The sequence below is a fragment of the Drosophila guanche genome, unplaced genomic scaffold (assembly GCF_900245975.1).
Source record: "Drosophila guanche unplaced genomic scaffold, DGUA_6, whole genome shotgun sequence".
Taxonomy (NCBI): domain Eukaryota; kingdom Metazoa; phylum Arthropoda; class Insecta; order Diptera; family Drosophilidae; genus Drosophila; species Drosophila guanche.
In genome coordinates this window covers 7,050,947-7,069,186 of record NW_022995746.1, presented here as the reverse complement: position 1 = coordinate 7,069,186, position 18,240 = coordinate 7,050,947, and the positions used below count along the sequence as shown (strand labels likewise).

Here is an 18,240-nt window from a genome sequence, read left to right as displayed (position 1 = left end):
CGCATATTTTGTCAGCCAACTCTGTAAATCGATAGTTTGATAACACCACAATTCACATCGCTAAGCTATACAAGTCGGCCTAGAGTTTTCGCATATAATTTTATTAATACGAAACGAAAAATGTCGTCCCACAGCGGTGGAACGGATTGGAATTCCGTATTAAAAGCTCTGCTTTTAAGCCGCACGGGTGCTCTGAACAAAAACGAAGTGGTTAATCTGCTAAAAGCAATAACCAGATGGTGAGTACTCGACAGACCAGAGCCCAAAAAGAACTTTTTTCGTGCTGCCTGAATGGCGCAGCAAAGAAAATGAGACTGCTGCAAGTGCGAAAAAAGTGACTTGCAAAATTAAATATGGCCGCCGCCGTTAAATTTGTAACAATTTAAACAGTTTTCAATACTCTCTTGCGTGTCTTTTTATGCAGCGAACATGAGTTCTTCGACGATGAAAGTAGCTTCGTGCAATTTTACACGGCCTTTGCGGCACTGGCGGCGGACAAGCTTATGCAAATCAAATCAAGTAAGTTTCTTACCTTACCCAGTCAACCCGCCGCCCCCGACATTCCTAATGATTTTTCACCAAACAAAAAAAAACAAAACAAAACAAAATGGAATACTTTTATTTTCGCAATGAAATGCAATTCTTTGATGGGTGCCTCACACACACACGAACATGGATACGTGCACACACACATGCCAGCACTTATGTGTATTCTGTGCTTTTACCGTTTGAAGAATGCGGTATATAAGTGTTGGCGCCCGTCCATCCCTTTGTCTCCCTCATTCTGCTTTTAAGGGGTATCAATTTGTCTTCAGCTTACTTTATAAACATTGTAAATATATCTCAATAATTTGTGTATTTTTCTTTTAGTTTGCCAGACACAAATTTGCCAGTTGCACGATGCGACGGCTGTGCTCATACGCTTCATACTCTTCCGCCTGCCCAAAGTGACGGTCTATGAATCGAAATGGCTATTGGCCGCCCTCAAAATGCTCTGCGAGGGCAGGGAGAATGCCTCCACGGCTGTTTCACAATTCGATTACAGTGCCGTGGCCGGTGTGGTGAAGAGCTCCAAGCATCCGGAATCATCCAATAAGAGTATTATGTCAATTGGAGGCAGCACCACAGGAGGTGCTGCTGCTGGCGGAAGCAACGATAAAGATTCGCCCAAATTGGAGATTAAGCGATCGCGCTCGGACCTCTCATCGGTGATCCTTCAGCAGCTTTTGGCACCACTAGAGCCGGGAAAGATGACCTGGGTGCCCCTCAGCGAGGAGATCACCGATTGCACTGTAAGATATTGATTTCCCCAAATGAATTTCCTATTCAATTGTATTCCTGTTGGTAGGAGCAACTTTTGGCAGCCAATGTGGAGGTATTCCAGGAGGCAAATGGCGTCGATACACTGCTGGATATCTGCGTGGGTCTGCCCATACTCAGTCGCTATCGCATGAAGTACATGGAGACTATAAATGCAGGGAAACCGCTCTATCTGCCACTCACGCAGGCAGAGGCCACCACAGTGAAGTCATCGATGAATCACATGCTCACAGACCTGTCGATTGTGGGCCAGGCGTATGCCTTGATTGTCATGCAGCCACTGACACCAAGCCGCATCGAGAAGCTATCAATGTGCGGCATCTCAGCGTTGTACAATGCGGTGCTCACATCGATAGCCACCAGTGTGCTGAGCATGGGACAGGCCAGCAGCTCACAGAAGCAGCAACAACAGCAGCAGACGGCTGCTGCATCGACCAGTCAGGGCAGCGGTGGCGGCTTGTCCAGTGTGCAGACCAGCAAGGATCACGATGAATTTGAGGAGCAGGCCAGCGGCATTGTAAACAAAGCCTTGGAAATCTATTCGTGCATTGGCGAGATGTTCAAATCTTCAGCCCGAATGTACATCTATCAGAATCACTTGTGCTATGGCAGCTGGCTGCTCATCAGCGGCATCCAGGGAGCAATGGGTGCCAGTGGCAGTGCCTCGGCAGAGACGGCAGCTAAAGCAGCGGCGGCAGCAGCAGCAGCCACAAAAGTGGCAGCCAAAACGGAGACTGCAACAGCGCCCAGCACCCCAATAGCCAGAGTGAATCTATTCAAAGTGCAACAGGGCTTTGGGGAACTGAATGCCGCCATTGCCAATCACAGCATTAAGTTGCTGTCCGAATTGATTGAGGATCTAAAGATTGAATCTGCCTGCGGACAGAGCAGCCTAACCGATCCCGAAACGCTGCCGGAGCCAGCGCAATTTGATATCCTGCAAAACTACACATCACTGGAGCGGATTGTGCGTGTTCTAAATACGGCCACGCTGCATCAGTTGTTCACGTTCCTGGCCACCGTGGCCTACCGCAAGGCATGCACACTGAAGCGTGCCTCGACCAAAGACCGCACCGAATGTGATCCCATTAGCTACTCGGACTCAACGACCTGCCTAAATGAGTCCATGTCCTATTCGGACAACTCCGAGGAAGATGACAGCGAAAGTTATCTGGGGCATTGGTTCAAGGAAACTCTCTCGCCCGAAACGCACGATGACAATGCAAACACCTCGTCGCAGGAGCGCAGTGGTGAGCAGAAGAGCGCCTTGGTGCCCAAACTTGATGAGCCACACGAATATCTAGAGCTCTCTGCGGATATCTTTTGCTTCCTCGATCAATTTCTGGCCAATCGTCATGCCTACATGCAGCGCTATGTCAAAGCGGGTGTCAGCGATCAGCAAATGCTGCTGATGGCCAACATAATCAAGGACTTTGATCGCGATGTGATGCGCAATGACAGCGAACAGCAGTCGCCACCAAGCACAGCAGTGGCTGTGGTTGCAGGTGGAGCTGGAGCGTCCGGCTGCTCGGCCAAGTGGCAGGCATCGATGATACGCTTCTCGGGCGCCGCTGGCCGTTACATACACAATCTGATCTCCACGGGACTGCTGTCCGAGCAGCTCCAATCGAATCTGTTGCAACATTTGGCCATCTCACCATGGTCCACGGATACGAACACTTGGCCACTGCAGGTCTATCCCAGCACATTGTCGGTGCTCGTGCAGATCTTACTGCTGAAGCCCATACAGGAGAAGGAGGCAGCCTGTTTGTCGGTGTGGCATCGCCTAATCAACACGCTGGTTGAGGGTGTTTGCTCATCCACCTCTGCCGCTGACTCGGACTACGAGGACATCAACATTGAGCATGCCCAGCTGCTGCTCTTTCTGTTCCACTCGCTGAATCTCATGCAAAAGAAATCCATCCTGCTGCTCACAGCTGGTGGGGTGATACGTTGTGCCGAGGTTTGTCGTGGCATCAGTGCCGAGCGCATTGTGCGCAACAGTCAAATGATGTTGCTGTCACGTTTGCTCGTCTTCCTGGAGTATCTGATGAAGCATTTGTATCAGGCACCGCCCGAGCTGTTGGATCAAGTGCGCTGGATATTGTTCAGTGTGAGCAGCATGCCCGAGACCCAAAAGGTTTCCGATTTGATCAACAATCGTGCCAAACTGAATTCCTATTGCCGTCAGGATATTGAAGAAAAGTTTCGCAAGTCTGCAGGGGAATATGGATCGAGTAAGTCTAGTTATCCCAGACTCAGAGCTTTCTAGTATATCTTTTGGATTGTCTTTTTGCAGATATCCGTCCCACATTTTACAGTCTCGTGCTCAAGGAACCCGAAAAGGCCTATTGGGTGAGCGAATTCAAATTGGATGGCCTTGCCTGGAATTTCATACTCTGCACACCGGACAAACTCAAGTATCCGCTGCTGGTGGATGCCCTTGTGGACATACTGAACATTGCAGACATGTCCTCGTTTGCCAAAAAGGATAGCAACGACAGCAGCAGCATGCACAGTCTGTGCGCCATGCAATATTGTTTCACCAACACCTGGAAACTGTTGCTGGGTCTGCCTCCGTCCACCTCTCACGTGGAAGCGCTGCGCATTGAGCGTGCACCGAATTTGCATTCGCTGGTGTGGAGCACACGTATGCCGCTGAGCAAATCACATTATTTGATTGTCAGCAGTCTAATCAAGCAGGGCATGTACACCCAATATGCGGAGTCGTTGTTTACCCAAGTGGGTGACACCACCGCCGATATACGATACAATTTAAAGCAGACCATACTCGGTGTAGAGGCTTTCAATCAGCAGATGAGCAATAAAGGTGAGTGGGAAATGCAATTTCTGGCAAACAAAAAAAAAACAAAACAAAAATCATGTACATGACATACATTTTGTTTCTTCTTTTATTAATATTAATAATCTCCGTCTCTTTTCTCTAGGCATACCACGCCTCTCGGAACTCATACTCTTTGATGCTTTGGTGGCCCACATGCAGGCCGTGGCCTGGGCCGTAAAGGAAGGCTCAAAGCTGCTGCGCAAGGACTGTGAGGATAGCGGCGCCAGTGAGCGTTTATCGAGCAACAGTGCAGCATCCAGTGGCAATGTCGGCAATGCCGCAGATCATGATCATCCCGAGGTGTACTCCTCCAATGAGTCAATCGATGAGGAGCAATCCAAGCAGGAGGATGAACCTGGGCTGTCCACGGAAACGCTGGAACGCAATCAAATGATCAACGAGCTGCTGATCAAGCTAATGGATTCGTATCGCTATCTATCGGACATTGTGCGTGAGCAAATGCTGAAGCAGCTGTCGAGCACCACACCAGAGCATGTCCTCAATCTGATTGTGCCCATTGTGAGCGATAAGCCAGCCATAATGCTGGAGCTGCATGCGGCATTCCTTAAGCTGCTGCCGAATGAGGATAAGCAACTGATTGCCAATGAATGGCCCAAGTGTTTGATGGTCAATGATGCGGCCTTCGATGGGAAACAGCATCCCGTGGAGCCATACACCCTGAATGTGATTGATGCGCACATTACAGAGCTGACCAGAGGCAGCGGCGGTGTGGCTTACTCCACGCTGCATACACTCAAACATTGTCTGAAGACGATACTCCATTTGATGGAATACCTGCTGCCGTATGCCTCCAATTGCTGCGAAATGGATGCCCAACTGAAGCCACTGCTAATTGCCTCCATGCTGGACATGCGCACCGATTATCTCCAAGGACAGAGCGAACAGTGTCTGAGGGAAATCCTCAGTGGTTTGACCCTAGAGGCACAGAAACTTCTGCTGTATGAGCACATGATTGGCTACTGCTATCGCATGTTGATTGAATTTGCCGCAGAATTGCGACAGCCAGCGGCTGGAGGCACACCCTTGGATCAGGAGCGGGCGTTGTTTAATGAATCCATGCTGTTTGCGGTGCTTAAAACGTTCATTAAGATGCTGGAGAAACCCACATCGGTGCAGGCCATGCGACAGTTCTTCCATGATCAGCGCACGGGAAGTTTAACCACGCTGCTGTTGTCCTTCACTGGCACCACTCTGCCGCTCAGTTATGCACGCAAAATGTTGCAGTTTGTCGAGCGCTTGTTTGAGCAATCCACGCAGGCGGACTCGCAGTTCCAGCATGAGGATTTGGTGGACTGTTTTGGTGATTTGTCCAGCGTGGATGTGGCACGCTTGAAGCTTTGGCTGGCCCACATTATCTACGGCCCAAATGTGACTGGTGGAGATGTGAGTAGCAGCGAGACAATGGATCCCACATGCAGACTGCTCACGAGCATCATGCAGCCTTCGAGCAGCTCCAGCAGCAATGCCCAGACACCCACCAACATGGCCACTGTGTCGGCTATGCCGAGCATCTCCGATCAGCTGGATGCCATGGACATTGACTATGATTGTGGAGCGGCAGCAACGGCAGCGGGCGCAGCACCAAACACCTCACAAATCCTGAGCCTATGGCAGGCAGCGCAGCCAAATCCCTCAGAGGAATCCTCTCAGGCCTGCGATCACAGCGAAGGCGGGGAGCAACGTCAAAACGAACGCAATGGCGGACTGTTGCTGTCCATTATCAAGTATTTAGTACGCGATCAGAACAAGGCAGGACCCATAGCTGCGCCACTCTTCCAGGCGCTGCTGCAGCTGGGACAGACGCTGATCAGTCCGCCCCACGATGGCTGTGACTTTGCGGATGTGCTGCAGATAATGATTACCCTCGCAGATGCCTCACCGGCACGCGGACATGTGGCGCTGTTCAATACGACGCTGCTCTGGCTGGAACTGGCCAAGTTGCAGCTACCCGACAAGCATCTGCGGCATGCGGAAAACGTGAGCGCACTGCTGCGTTATCTCAGCGAACTTTTGCAGAGCATTGGCTACCGCGGCAGTCGCCAGCATATGCCCCCATGGGATGATGAGCTGCAAACGGACATTGACGATCTCTACGATGAGTTGGCCGAAGAGGAGCAAGACTCGCTGCTGGATGACTCCGATGAGGATACGCTCAACAACAAGCTCTGCACATTTTCGCAGACCCAAAAGGAGTTTATGAATCAGCATTGGTACCACTGCCACACCTGCAACATGATCAACACTGTGGGTGTGTGCTCGGTGTGTGCCCGCGTCTGCCACAAGGGGCATGATGTGAGCTATGCCAAGTATGGCAACTTCTTTTGTGATTGTGGAGCCAAAGAAGATGGCTCCTGTCAGGCGCTGAGTCGCAGATTGGGCTCGGGCGAAGCGCGTGACACTGTGGGAGCCGGTGGCGGCAGCAGCTGTAGCTATTTGCCCTCGCACATGAGTCTGCTAGCGGGCAAGAAGCGAAGCAATGCAGGAGCAGCAACAGGACAGCTGCAGCAGCAGGGTCCCTCCACACGCAAGGACTCCATCAGCAGTGAGCGGATTCAGCTGCTGGGCAAACTCCTCGAACCCTATCGTGAGACATTGCAGCACCAGGAGCAGTGGATGCTGGTGGTGCGCTGCATACTGGAGTACTTTGATGTGCTGATGCCATCCATCAGGGAGAACTGCACGCTCTACTCGATTGTGGGCTGCCACAGGCGTGCCACAGCCGCCTTGGAGCGACTGCATCAGCTGGAGCAGAGTTTCCAGATCACGGACCAACTGATGTTCGCCACACTTGGCTCCCAAGAGGGTGCGTTCGAGAATGTGCGAATGAATTACTCGGGCGATCAGGGACAGACGATTAAGCATCTGTTGACCTCCGGCACGATACGTCGCGTGGCCTTTTGTTGCCTCTCCTCGCCGCACGGACGCCGGCAGCAGTTGGCCGTGTCGCATGAGAAGGGAAAGGTCACCATTTTGCAGCTCTCAGCGCTGCTCAAGCAGGCCGATGCCTCGAAGAGGAAGCTGACTCTCACGCAGCTTAGTTCTGCGCCCATTGCCTGCACTGTGCTCTCGCTGGCCGCCAACCCGTGCAATGAGGATTGCCTGGCTGTGTGCGGACTGAAGGAATGCCATGTGCTGACATTTTCGAGCAGCGGCAGCACCAACGAGCATATTGTCATCACGCCACAGCTGGAGAATGGCAATTTCCTGAAGAAGGCCATGTGGCTGCCGGGCTCACAGACACTGCTGGCCATTGTTACCACGGATTATGTGAAGATCTATGATCTGGCAGTGGATACAATCAGTCCAAAGTACTATTATCTCGTGGCTGTGGGCAAGATCAAGGATTGCACGTTCATGTACCATCAGCAGGATGGCAGCGGCAGCTACTTTATGCTCAGCTTTACCAGCTCCGGCTACATCTACACGCAGCAGTTGGACCAGCAGAGCTTGGCCGTGCACGGGGACTTTTATGTGACAAATACTCTCGAGTTGAGTCATCAGCATATCAAGGATATCAATGGACAAGTGTGCGGCGGTGGTGTGTCCATTTATTACTCGCACACGCTGCAATTGCTCTTCTACAGCTACACCTCGGGCAGAAGCTTCTGTTCGCCTCTCACAAATGTCAATGAGGGTGTCAAGGGCATCTACCACTTGGACATAAACAACACAGCGGCCACCGTGACGAGCAAATCATCTTCGACATCGAAGGTGCCGCTACAATCGCTGGTGGGTTGGACAGAAGTTGCAGGACATCCGGGCTTGATTTATGCCAGCATGAACACATCCAATAATCCAGTCATATTGATGATAACACCCGAGCGCATCTACATGCAGGAGATCAAGGCACAGTCGGCCAAGGCACGCATAATGGATGTAGTGGGCATACGGCACAGTGTCGCAGGCACTGAGAAGACCACGCTGCTGCTGCTCTGCGAGGATGGCAGCTTGAGAATCTTCTCAGCACAGCCAGAGCACACGAGTTTCTGGCTGTCACCGCAGGTCCAACCATTTGGCAATCAATTGTACAGCTCCACGCTGCTGGCAAAGAATGGCAACAGCCAACAGGCGAAGAGCAAAGCGGGAGGCAGCTCTGGCAAGCTGCATCATCGCAAGTCCAATGGCAGCCATCAGCAGCAGAAACAACTGACGGCCGGTGGGCAGCCACTTTTCCCCATTGATTTCTTTGAGCACTGCAACATGCTGGCCGATGTTGAGTTTGGTGGCAACGATCTCCTGCAGATCTACAGCAAACAGAAGCTCAAGACGCGTCTCTTCTCCACTGGCATGTTTGTGGCCAGCACCAAGTCGACGGGTTTCACGCTGGAAGTGATCAACAACGATCCAAATGTGGTTATGGTTGGATTCCGTGTCATGCTCGGCACACAGGACATACAAAGGGCACCCGTTTCGGTGACAATCCTCGGACGTACCATACCCACAACGATGCGGAAGGCGCGCTGGTTTGACATACCCCTGACGCGTGAGGAAATGTTCCAATCGGACAAGATGCTCAAGGTGATGTTTGCCAAGTCGCAGGACCCGGAACATGTCACGCTACTCGACTCGATCGAGGTATATGGCAAGTCCAAGGAGCTTGTGGGTTGGCCCGATGACAGCGAAGAGATTCAAGCGCCCAGCTCGGGGCCCACACCCGTCACAGCCACACAACAGAGTGCCGCTGCCAACTTTGGTGAGGGCTTCAATTGCATCACTCAGCTGGATCGCATGGTTAACCATCTGCTGGAGGTCCTAGACTGTGCGCTGCATCTGCTTGGAGGCAGTGCGGTGGCTGCACCTCTACGCTCGAAGGTCGTGAAGACAGCCAGTGGACTGCTGCTGCTGCCCACTCCGAATCCCGTGCAAACCCAAGCACGCTATGTGCTGGCTACGCTCTATGGCAGTCGGGCGACATATCACAGCTTCAAGGACGGTGTCATCTTGCACTTTGTGCACGGCGAGCTGCAGGCCATGCAACCGAAGCTGCAGCAGCTGGAATCCCTGCAAGAAATCGACCCAGAAGCATTCTATCGCCTCATATTGCTGGTACGCGGTGTGGCCAACTCACGACCGCAGTCGCTGACCAAAATCTGCCAGGAGAACAGCTACGATTTGGTACCAGCTCTGATGGGCATAGTCCTGGAGCTGCACAAGATCACCCCGGACCTCGATGAGCCCGCAAATATTGTGCGCCGGGGGCTGTGCCAGCCGGAAACGATTGTCCACTGTTTGGTGGAGATTATGTACGGCTTTGCACTGGCCGATCCCGGCCAAGTGGGTCGCATGACCCAATACTTTATTGATCTGCTCAAGCACGATGCCACAGTGATCAGTCACAGTGCCAAGGAGGCGCTGATACTGCTCCTCAGTCCACGCTTGAAACGACGCAAGGCAGCGGCCATGGCGGCTGTCATAACGCCACCAGCCTGCTCCACACCCACACCGCAAATGCAGGCCCTGCAGGCGGTGGCTGTTTCAGCGGCCAATGACATCATCGAGGAGGCAGCAGCAGGAGCAGCAGCAGCGGCTGCAGCACAAGATCAAGACAATGCCGCTGCCGTGCTGCTGGAGGCAGTGGAGGGAGGCGTACCCGGACAGGGACAGCCGAACCAGCAGCTGCTCAATCTGGAGGCGTTCATGGGAGGTGGCTTCCCCCGCTTGCTGGGTCTGCCCGAGGATGCCGACGATGAGGCCATCATGGACATTGCCATTGCCTTGAGCCTGCAACAGCATGGCGGTGCGGATGCCAATGCGCTGCAGTCGCTGCAGCAGGGATTGGCCAATATCCAAGGCATACGACAGGCGGCAGCCAATGCGGCAGCGGCCAGTGCCTCGGTGTCTGTCTCGGCGGGTGGCTCCGATGATGAGGGCTCCAATGTGGCCACCGATGGCTCCACGCTGCGCACGTCACCCGCCGAACCGGCAGGCAGTGGCGGCTCCGAGAGCGGTGGCAGTGGTGTGGAGAGCATTGGCGGCACATCGGCACGCAGCAGTAACTTTGGTGATCACCCAAACACAACGCCACCGCGACAGAGTTGCAGTTCGGTCAAGGATGACGAGCAGCCAGGACCCAGTGGCTCTGCCTCAGGTGCACCAGCAGGAGGCAGTGGCTTGAGTGCGATGAGCAGCACCGAAGACAACGAGATTAATGAAGATGAAAAGCTGCAAAAGCTGCATGACCTAAGGTGAGTGATGAGATCAAAGAAAGGAGTCTTTAAACCCCTCTTAATCCCCTCTGTAGAATTGCTGTGCTGGAGAGCATTATCCAACATTTGAACACGTTTGATCTGTGCAATGGCCTGCAGGCTATACCGCTCATACAGGTCATACACATGCTGACGACAGATCTAAATGGCAACAATGAGCGCGATCAGCAGGTGCTGCAGGAGCTGCTGCAAGCCTTGGTGGAGTATGTGGAAATAGGCAAACGTGGAGCGGCCTCGAGGGTAGGGATTAAACAGGAATACACACAGAAAACTCTTCCTAAACTTCAACTACTTACAGATGGAGACCAAATGTCCCTTAAATGAAGTGCGACTCGCTTTGCTCGCGCTCTTTGGTGTGATGATGGGCAAGACCAAGTCCAAGCAAACGGGCACCACATCCCCGCCGCATCAGTTTAAGGATAACAGCTCATTTGTGGCCAGCACCACGGCGAATGTGCTCAGCAAGAGTGGCGCATTTATCTATGCTTTGGAGGCACTCAATACGCTGCTTGTGCACTGGAAGAACGTGCTCGGGGATCCCTATGCGGCAGGTCAAGCGGCGGCACCAACTGCAAGCAGTGGTGGAGCCACGTCTGGCCCAGGCGTGCAGCTGCTGAAACCCATTAAACATGGCCCCAAACCGGATATATCCATACTCATACCACAGAATTATCTGAAGAATTATCCCGACATCTTTGAGTCGTACGATGGGCTGCTGACGGAGATTATTGTGCGGCTGCCGTATCAGATTTTGCGTCTGAGCAGCGCACATCCGGACAACTATGACAGCAGCTTCTGTGAGGCCATGACCTTCACGCTGTGCGAATATATGATGCTCAATCTGAACACGCTGCTACGGCGGCAAGTGCGCAAGCTGCTAATGTACATTTGTGGCAGCAAGGAGAAGTTCCGCATGTATCGCGATGGACACTCGCTGGATGCGCATTTCCGTGTGGTGAAGCGTGTGTGCAATATTGTGAGCAGTAAGGTGAGTAGGAGAATAATCTCCACTGGCAAAGGATAACCCTCTCTTGTTCCTCCCTAGACTGGTGCTCCGTACAATGCCAATCCGCCTCTGCTCAGCTATGACTCGTTGGTGGACTTGACAGAGCATCTGCGCACCTGCCAGGAAATCAGTCAAATGCGCACTGGCAATTGGCAAAAGTTTTGTGTTGTGCACGAGGATGCCTTGGCCATGCTCATGGAGATTGCCTGCTATCAACTGGATGATGGTGTGTCGCCCATAATCATACAACTCCTACAGGCGGCTGTGTGCAATATGCCAGCCAACAAGCAGCAGCAAGCACCACCAGCAGTTGTGTCAGCATCTGCAAAGCTGCGCAGTGAGCGAGAGAAGAGCGAGGATACGGATGCCTACTACTCCAAGTTCGATCCAGCACAGTGTGGCACATTTGTGCATCAAATCTTTCGCTATGCCTGCGATGCTTTGATCATACGCTTCGTACGCATCTTTCTGCTGGAGAATAACATCAGTCAGCTGCGCTGGCAGGCGCATTCCTTTATGACGGGTCTCTTTGAGCATGCCAATGAGCGGCAGCGCGAGAAGTTGTTGACCATCTTCTGGAATTTGTGGCCACTGGTGCCCACGTATGGCCGCCGGACAGCACAATTTGTGGATCTATTGGGTTACCTGACGCTGACAACGCGCAGCATAACCGAGCGACTGCCAGAGTTTGTCTCTCGGGCTGTGGAAGTGCTGCGTTCACAGAACGAACTGCTGTGCAAGCATCCAAATGCACCCATCTACACGACACTGGAGTCGATACTGCAGATGAATGGGTACTATCTGGAATCGGAGCCATGTTTGGTGTGCAACAACCCGGAGGTGCCAATGGCCAATATCAAACTGCCTTCGGTCAAATCGGACTCGAAGTACACCACCACAACGATGATCTACAAGCTGGTGCAGTGTCACACCATCTCCAAGCTGATTGTGCGCATTGCGGATCTAAAACGCACCAAGATGGTGCGCACCATCAATGTGTACTACAACAATCGGAGTGTCCAGGCGGTGGTTGAGCTCAAGAATCGTCCAGCGTTGTGGCACAAGGCACGCTCTGTGTCGTTGCAATCCGGGCAGACAGAGCTGAAGATTGATTTCCCCTTGCCCATTACGGCCTGCAATTTGATGATTGAGTTTGCCGACTTCTTCGAAACGGTCAGTGGCTCCAGCGAGAATCTGCAGTGTCCGCGATGCAGTGCCGCGGTGCCAGCGTATCCGGGCGTGTGCGGCAATTGCGGCGAGAATGTATTCCAGTGCCACAAGTGTCGTGCCATCAACTATGACGAAAAGGATCCCTTCCTGTGCCACTCGTGTGGCTTCTGCAAGTATGCCAAGTTCGATTTTAGCATGTATGCACGCGTCTGCTGTGCCGTGGACCCCATCGAGTCTGCCGAGGATCGTGCCAAGACTGTGTCGATGATACACAGCTCACTGGAGCGTGCGGATCGCATCTACCATCAGTTGTTGGCCAACAAGCAGCTGCTCGAGTTGCTCATACAAAAGGTGGCCGAACATCGCATCAATGATCGGCTCGTGGAGGACAATATGGCCAGTGTGCACAGCACGTCGCAGGTGAACAAAATCATACAGCTGCTGGCGCAGAAATATTGCGTGGAATCACGCGCCAGCTTCGAGGAACTCAGCAAGATTGTGCAGAAAGTGAAGGCATGTCGCAGGTGAGTTGAAGAAGCTGCAAAGAGTTTATTTTCCTTGACTTACATTCCATTTCTCTGTAGCGAACTGGTGGCCTATGATCGCCAGCAACAGGATCTGCCGCCCAGCAATCTCTCACTGTCCTTGGGCGCCGAGAATCCCACAACAAATCGCTGCTATGGCTGCGCCTTGGCCTCCACCGAGCAATGCCTTACGCTGCTGCGTGCCATGGCCTACAATTACGACTGTCGCATGGGCCTCTATAGTCAGGGTTTGGTCAGCGAACTGGCGGAACATAATCTGCGACGTGGCACACCGCAAATCCAAAACGAAGTGCGCAATCTGCTGGTGGTGCTGACCAAGGACAATCCCGATGCGTGCATGCACTTGCTGCAGCTGGTCACGTCGCGTGTGAAGAGCGCCCTGATGGGTGCCATTCCCTTGATTAGTCTGGAGGCTGCTGTACATCAGGAGATGACGCTGCTGGAGGTGCTGCTCGGACAGGATGATTTCTGCTGGGAATACAAGCTGAAGGTGATCTTTGAGCTGTTTATCAGCAATTGCAAGTGAGTGGCGAAGACGGAAACACAACAAATTCATCAAGCTAATTCAAAGAATTCTTCCCCTTAGATTACCCCGTGGACCTGTGGCTTCTGTGCTGCATCCCTGCCTGCGCATTCTGCAGAGTTTGATCAATCCCACAATCTCCTCTGGCAGCGGCAATGGCAAGACAGTGTCTGCCATTGATTTGTGCAGCATCAAACTGCCCGATGGCAACACCATCGACTATCGTGCGTGGCTCAATTCAGATCGCAATCACGAGTACTTGGCCTGGAGCAGTCGCATGCCCATCAGCCAGCACCAGCAGGAGGCAGCAGCGACAGCTGTGAAGCCAAAGAGCAGCAGCAGCAGCAAAACAACAGCAGATACACCACCAAAGACCAAGGAGGCCACTCGAGCGGCATATCTCTGCGAAAAGTATGGCAAACGCTGGCGCACGAATGTGTTGGACAAGCAGCGAGTGACCAAGCCGCTGGTATTCAATGCCGAATGGATACAGCCGCTGCTCTTCAACGAGAACTCACGCTTTGGCCGTCAGCTGGCGTGCACTCTGCTCGGCGCACTGGCACGCACGCACGAGCGCAAGCAGCAGGCGCTCAATTTGCTCACCTCCTTCCTCGGTCATGTGGGTGAGGCGGGTGAGGCGAGCACCGAGTACTTGGCGCTCTATCGCAGCATTGCCACAGAGTCGCCTTGGCTGCAGTATCTCGTGCTGAATGGTGTGCTCGGCAAGATCTCCGCGTTGCTGGCCACAGAGATATCCAAAATTCACTGCATGGAGGAGCATTCACTGTCCTCGGATCTGACGCTGGGCTATGCGCTGCGGCGTTACGTGGAGCTGTTGTGGCTCTTCCTCGAGTGCCCGAACATACGCAGAACGTACAAGACGCGCCTGTTGGGGCCCGTGCTGGAGAGTTACTTGGCTCTGAGGAGTCTGGTGGTGCAGCGCACGCGACACATTGATGAGGCGCAGGAGAAGATGCTCGAAATGTTGGAGGAGATGACCAGCGGCACGGAGGAGGAGACGCGTGCCTTTATGGAGATACTCATCGATACGGTGGACAAGACGCGCATGAATGACATCAAGACGCCGGTGTTTATCTTCGAGCGCTTGTACTCCATCATTCATCCGGAGGAGCACGACGAGAGTGAGTTCTACATGACGCTGGAGAAGGATCCGCAGCAGGAGGACTTCCTGCAGGGCCGCATGCTCGGCAATCCCTATCCCTCGGGCGAAATGGGTCTGGGTCCCCTCATGCGTGATGTAAAGAATAAAATTTGCACCGACTGCGAACTGATTGCCCTGCTGGAGGACGACAATGGCATGGAGCTGCTGGTGAATAACAAAATCATTAGCCTGGATCTGCCCGTCAAGGATGTGTACAAAAAGGTGTGGCTGGCCGAGGGCGGTGACCGTGATGCCATGCGGATTGTCTATCGCATGCGCGGACTCCTGGGCGATGCCACAGAGGAGTTCGTCGAGACGCTGAACAACAAGAGTCAGGAGGCGGTGGACACGGAGCAGCTCTACCGCATGGCCAATGTCCTAGCCGATTGTAATGGCCTGCGTGTCATGCTGGACAGGATTGGCAGTCTGCAGCGCATCTCACGGCAGCGTGAACTCATCCAAGTGCTGCTGAAACTCTTTCTCATCTGCGTGAAAGTGCGCCGCTGCCAGGAGGTGCTGTGCCAGCCCGAGATTGGTGCCATCAACACGCTCCTCAAGGTGCTGCAAATGTGTCTGCAATCGGAGAATGATTCCATACAGTCGGCAGTCACCGAACAGCTGCTGGAGATTATGGAAACGTTGCTCTCAAAGGCGGCCAGTGATACGCTCGATTCGTTCCTGCAATTCTCGCTGACATTCGGCGGACCCGAGTATGTTTCCGCGTTGATCTCCTGCACCGATTGCCCGAATGTGCGCAATAATCCATCCGTGCTGCGTCATCTGATACGTGTGCTGGCTGCGCTGGTCTACGGGAATGAGGTGAAGATGGCACTGCTCTGTGAGCATTTCAAGGTGGGTTATACACAGGCAGATCTTGTAGCCTTTTTTACATCCCCCTTTTCTTGCTCTTTCCAGGACACTCTCAACTTTAAACGCTTTGACAACGAACGCACACCCGAGGAGGAGTTTAAGCTGGAGCTCTTCTGTGTCCTAACCAATCAGATTGAACACAATTGCATTGGCGGCACGCTCAAGGATTATATTGTCAGTCTGGGCATTGTCGAACGTTCGTTGGCCTACATCACCGAGCATGCGCCATGCGTGAAGCCCACGCTGCTGCGCACCGACTCCGACGAGCTGAAGGAGTTCATTTCGCGGCCTAGCCTCAAGTATATCTTGCGTTTCCTCACGGGCCTCTCGAATCATCATGAGGCCACACAGGTGGCCATCAGCAAGGACATTATACCGATTATACATCGCCTCGAGCAAGTGTCCAGCGATGAGCATGTCGGCAGTCTCGCGGAGAATCTCCTGGAAGCCTTATCCACCGATGCGGCCACAGCGGCGAGGGTCCAGCAAGTGCGTGACTTTACGCGCGCCGAAAAGAAACGTCTGGCCATGGCCACGCGCGAGAAACAACTGGATGCCCTGGGTATGCGTACGAACGAGAAGGGTCAGGTGACGGCCAAGGGTTCGATACTGCAAAAGATTGAGAAGCTGCGCGACGAGACTGGACTGACGTGCTTCATCTGCCGCGAGGGCTATGCCTGTCAGCCGGAAAAGGTGCTGGGCATTTACACGTTCACCAAGCGCTGCAATGTGGAGGAATTCGAGCTAAAGTCACGCAAGACCATTGGCTATACGACGGTGACCCACTTCAATGTGGTTCATGTGGATTGTCACACCTCAGCGATTCGTTTGACGCGCGGACGGGATGAGTGGGAACGGGCTAGTCTGCAGAATGCCAACACACGATGCAATGGCCTGCTGCCGCTCTGGGGTCCCTCCGTGCTGGAGACGGCCTTCTCCGCTTCGATGACGCGTCACAGCAGCTACATGCAGGAGAGCACACAGCGCTGTGACATCTCGTACACGAGCAGCATACACGATCTGAAGCTGCTGCTGGTGCGCTTTGCCTGGGAGCGTAGCTTCCACGATGATGCCGGCGGCGGTGGCCCCCAGTCGAATATGCACTTTGTGCCCTATCTCCTCTTCTACTCGATCTACATGCTGCTGTCGTCCCGCTCCGCGGCCAGGGACAGCAAGACGCTGCTCACCTATCTGACTGCACCGCCCAGCGAGAAGTGGCTCGAGTGTGGCTTCGAGGTTGATGGACCGCTGTACATGTCCACCATTGCCTTGACCCTGCACAGTCGCGAGCTGTGGAACAAGCACAAGTTGGCGCATCTGAAGCGTATGCTGGCCGTGGCCCAGGCACGACATATCTCCCCGTCGGTACTGTGCAAGGCGCTGCTCGCGCCAGCCGATCGACAGGTGAAGGATTACAGTGTGTACAAGCCGTATCTGATGATGTGGGCACTGATCGATATGATATACAACATGCTGTTCAAGTCGGTGACCATGCCCAAGGAAGAGGCCTGGCCGGTATCCCTATTCGATTATATACGCAAAAATGACGAGGGTATGCTAAATTCAACAGACAGCATACTACACATCCTGACTGAGGAGCTATTGCCGTGCACTTCCTTTGGCGAGTTCTGCGATGTGGCAGGTAAGTCTATCGAATCCTGTCTGACTGCCTGCTGTCTTTTGCTTATCTTTTATCTCTCGTTTCGTAGGACTTCTCACACTTATCGAACAGCCGGACAGCTTCATTGAGGAACTGCTCGCCTCCCTGCCTTCTACCACAAGCTCTAGTTAAATAAATAATTTTGATTCGCTAATAATTTACACACACCCAACCCAATACAAAGCGTAGCAGTGGCTCTTCGCTACCAGTCTTAATATATAATAACTAATAACGCGTATCACATACATATATGTACAACTATTTAATCAATAAAAATTATTCGTTTGCACAATTACTCGTAACATGAATTGAAAAAGGAAACACAGCGGAACAGAGAGAATCCTAAGAGTATTATCAATTAATTATTGACTTCAAATTCAGTCCAAAGAAACTCTATTTATTTTTTGCGCATATTTCTCATCACTGCACCGAAGCTTTGTTGCATGCATGACCCAAGCTGTGCTCTTCTTTTGCTCTGCACTCCTATTGGATATAGTTCATAGTTCCCCCAAAAGTTGAACACTTAAATTCGAATTTTCAATAATATATCATTCAAATCACGAGAACGGATTTTGAATAGCAAACGTTTTTAGCTGCCAGATATACATACATAGCTCCCACATTTTCTAATGGATAGCTCTCTTCCAGGTTCCAGGTTCGCGATAGGCGACAGGTAATGATGAACTTTTGCTCATATATGAACAAACGCAGATCCACATTTGCGAGAAGCATCCATTAATATTGATCAATAATTAATAATAAGAGTGCAACTCACTTTATTTTTAAACATTGGGTTCGTTTGTAACCTCAGAATAATTCGTACACATCAATTCCACTAAATTGTTTTTATGTATTTTATTTTTTATCATACGTATGTATCCTTTCTTTATTGCAACACAAAAATTCAAAAAA

The 18,240-nt window shown here is 52.4% G+C and overlaps 1 protein-coding gene across 3 annotated transcripts; it reads left to right on the top strand.

The window, feature by feature from the left end:
* The first annotated feature begins 45 nt into the window (after positions 1-45).
* On the top strand, positions 46-17,620 carry LOC117581847 (protein purity of essence). 3 transcript variants are annotated; one of them, XM_034269302.1, is made up of 13 exons: positions 54-239; positions 425-519; positions 871-1,292; positions 1,349-3,557; positions 3,620-4,150; positions 4,269-10,371; positions 10,428-10,632; positions 10,691-11,380; positions 11,438-13,092; positions 13,153-13,635; positions 13,700-15,650; positions 15,714-17,310; positions 17,378-17,620. In XM_034269302.1, the coding sequence occupies exons 1-13, from the start codon at positions 121-123 to the stop codon at positions 17,458-17,460; spliced, it is 16,143 nt and encodes a 5,380-aa protein (XP_034125193.1). In that variant the 5' UTR covers positions 54-120; the 3' UTR covers positions 17,461-17,620. The 3 variants fall into 3 exon arrangements, with proteins under 3 accessions (XP_034125195.1, XP_034125193.1, XP_034125194.1); XM_034269303.1 differs by lacking the exons at positions 54-239; positions 425-519; positions 871-1,292; positions 3,620-4,150 and having other exon boundaries at positions 1,775-1,779; positions 4,426-10,371; XM_034269304.1 differs by lacking the exons at positions 10,428-10,632; positions 10,691-11,380; positions 11,438-13,092; ... (1 more) ...; positions 15,714-17,310; positions 17,378-17,620 and having other exon boundaries at positions 46-239; positions 4,269-10,259; positions 13,970-14,229.
* The last annotated feature ends 620 nt before the right edge of the window (positions 17,621-18,240 follow it).

Bases quoted from the DNA above. Each gene is read 5' to 3' on its own strand.
- LOC117581847 (XM_034269302.1), top strand. From the start codon at position 121: ATGTCGTCCCACAGCGGTGGAACGGATTGGAATTCCGTATTAAAAGCT. The intron at 520-870 runs GTAAGTTTCTTA...TTTTTCTTTTAG, and splicing joins GCTTATGCAAATCAAATCAA to TTTGCCAGACACAAATTTGC. The intron at 13,636-13,699 runs GTGAGTGGCGAA...TCTTCCCCTTAG, and splicing joins CTGTTTATCAGCAATTGCAA to ATTACCCCGTGGACCTGTGG.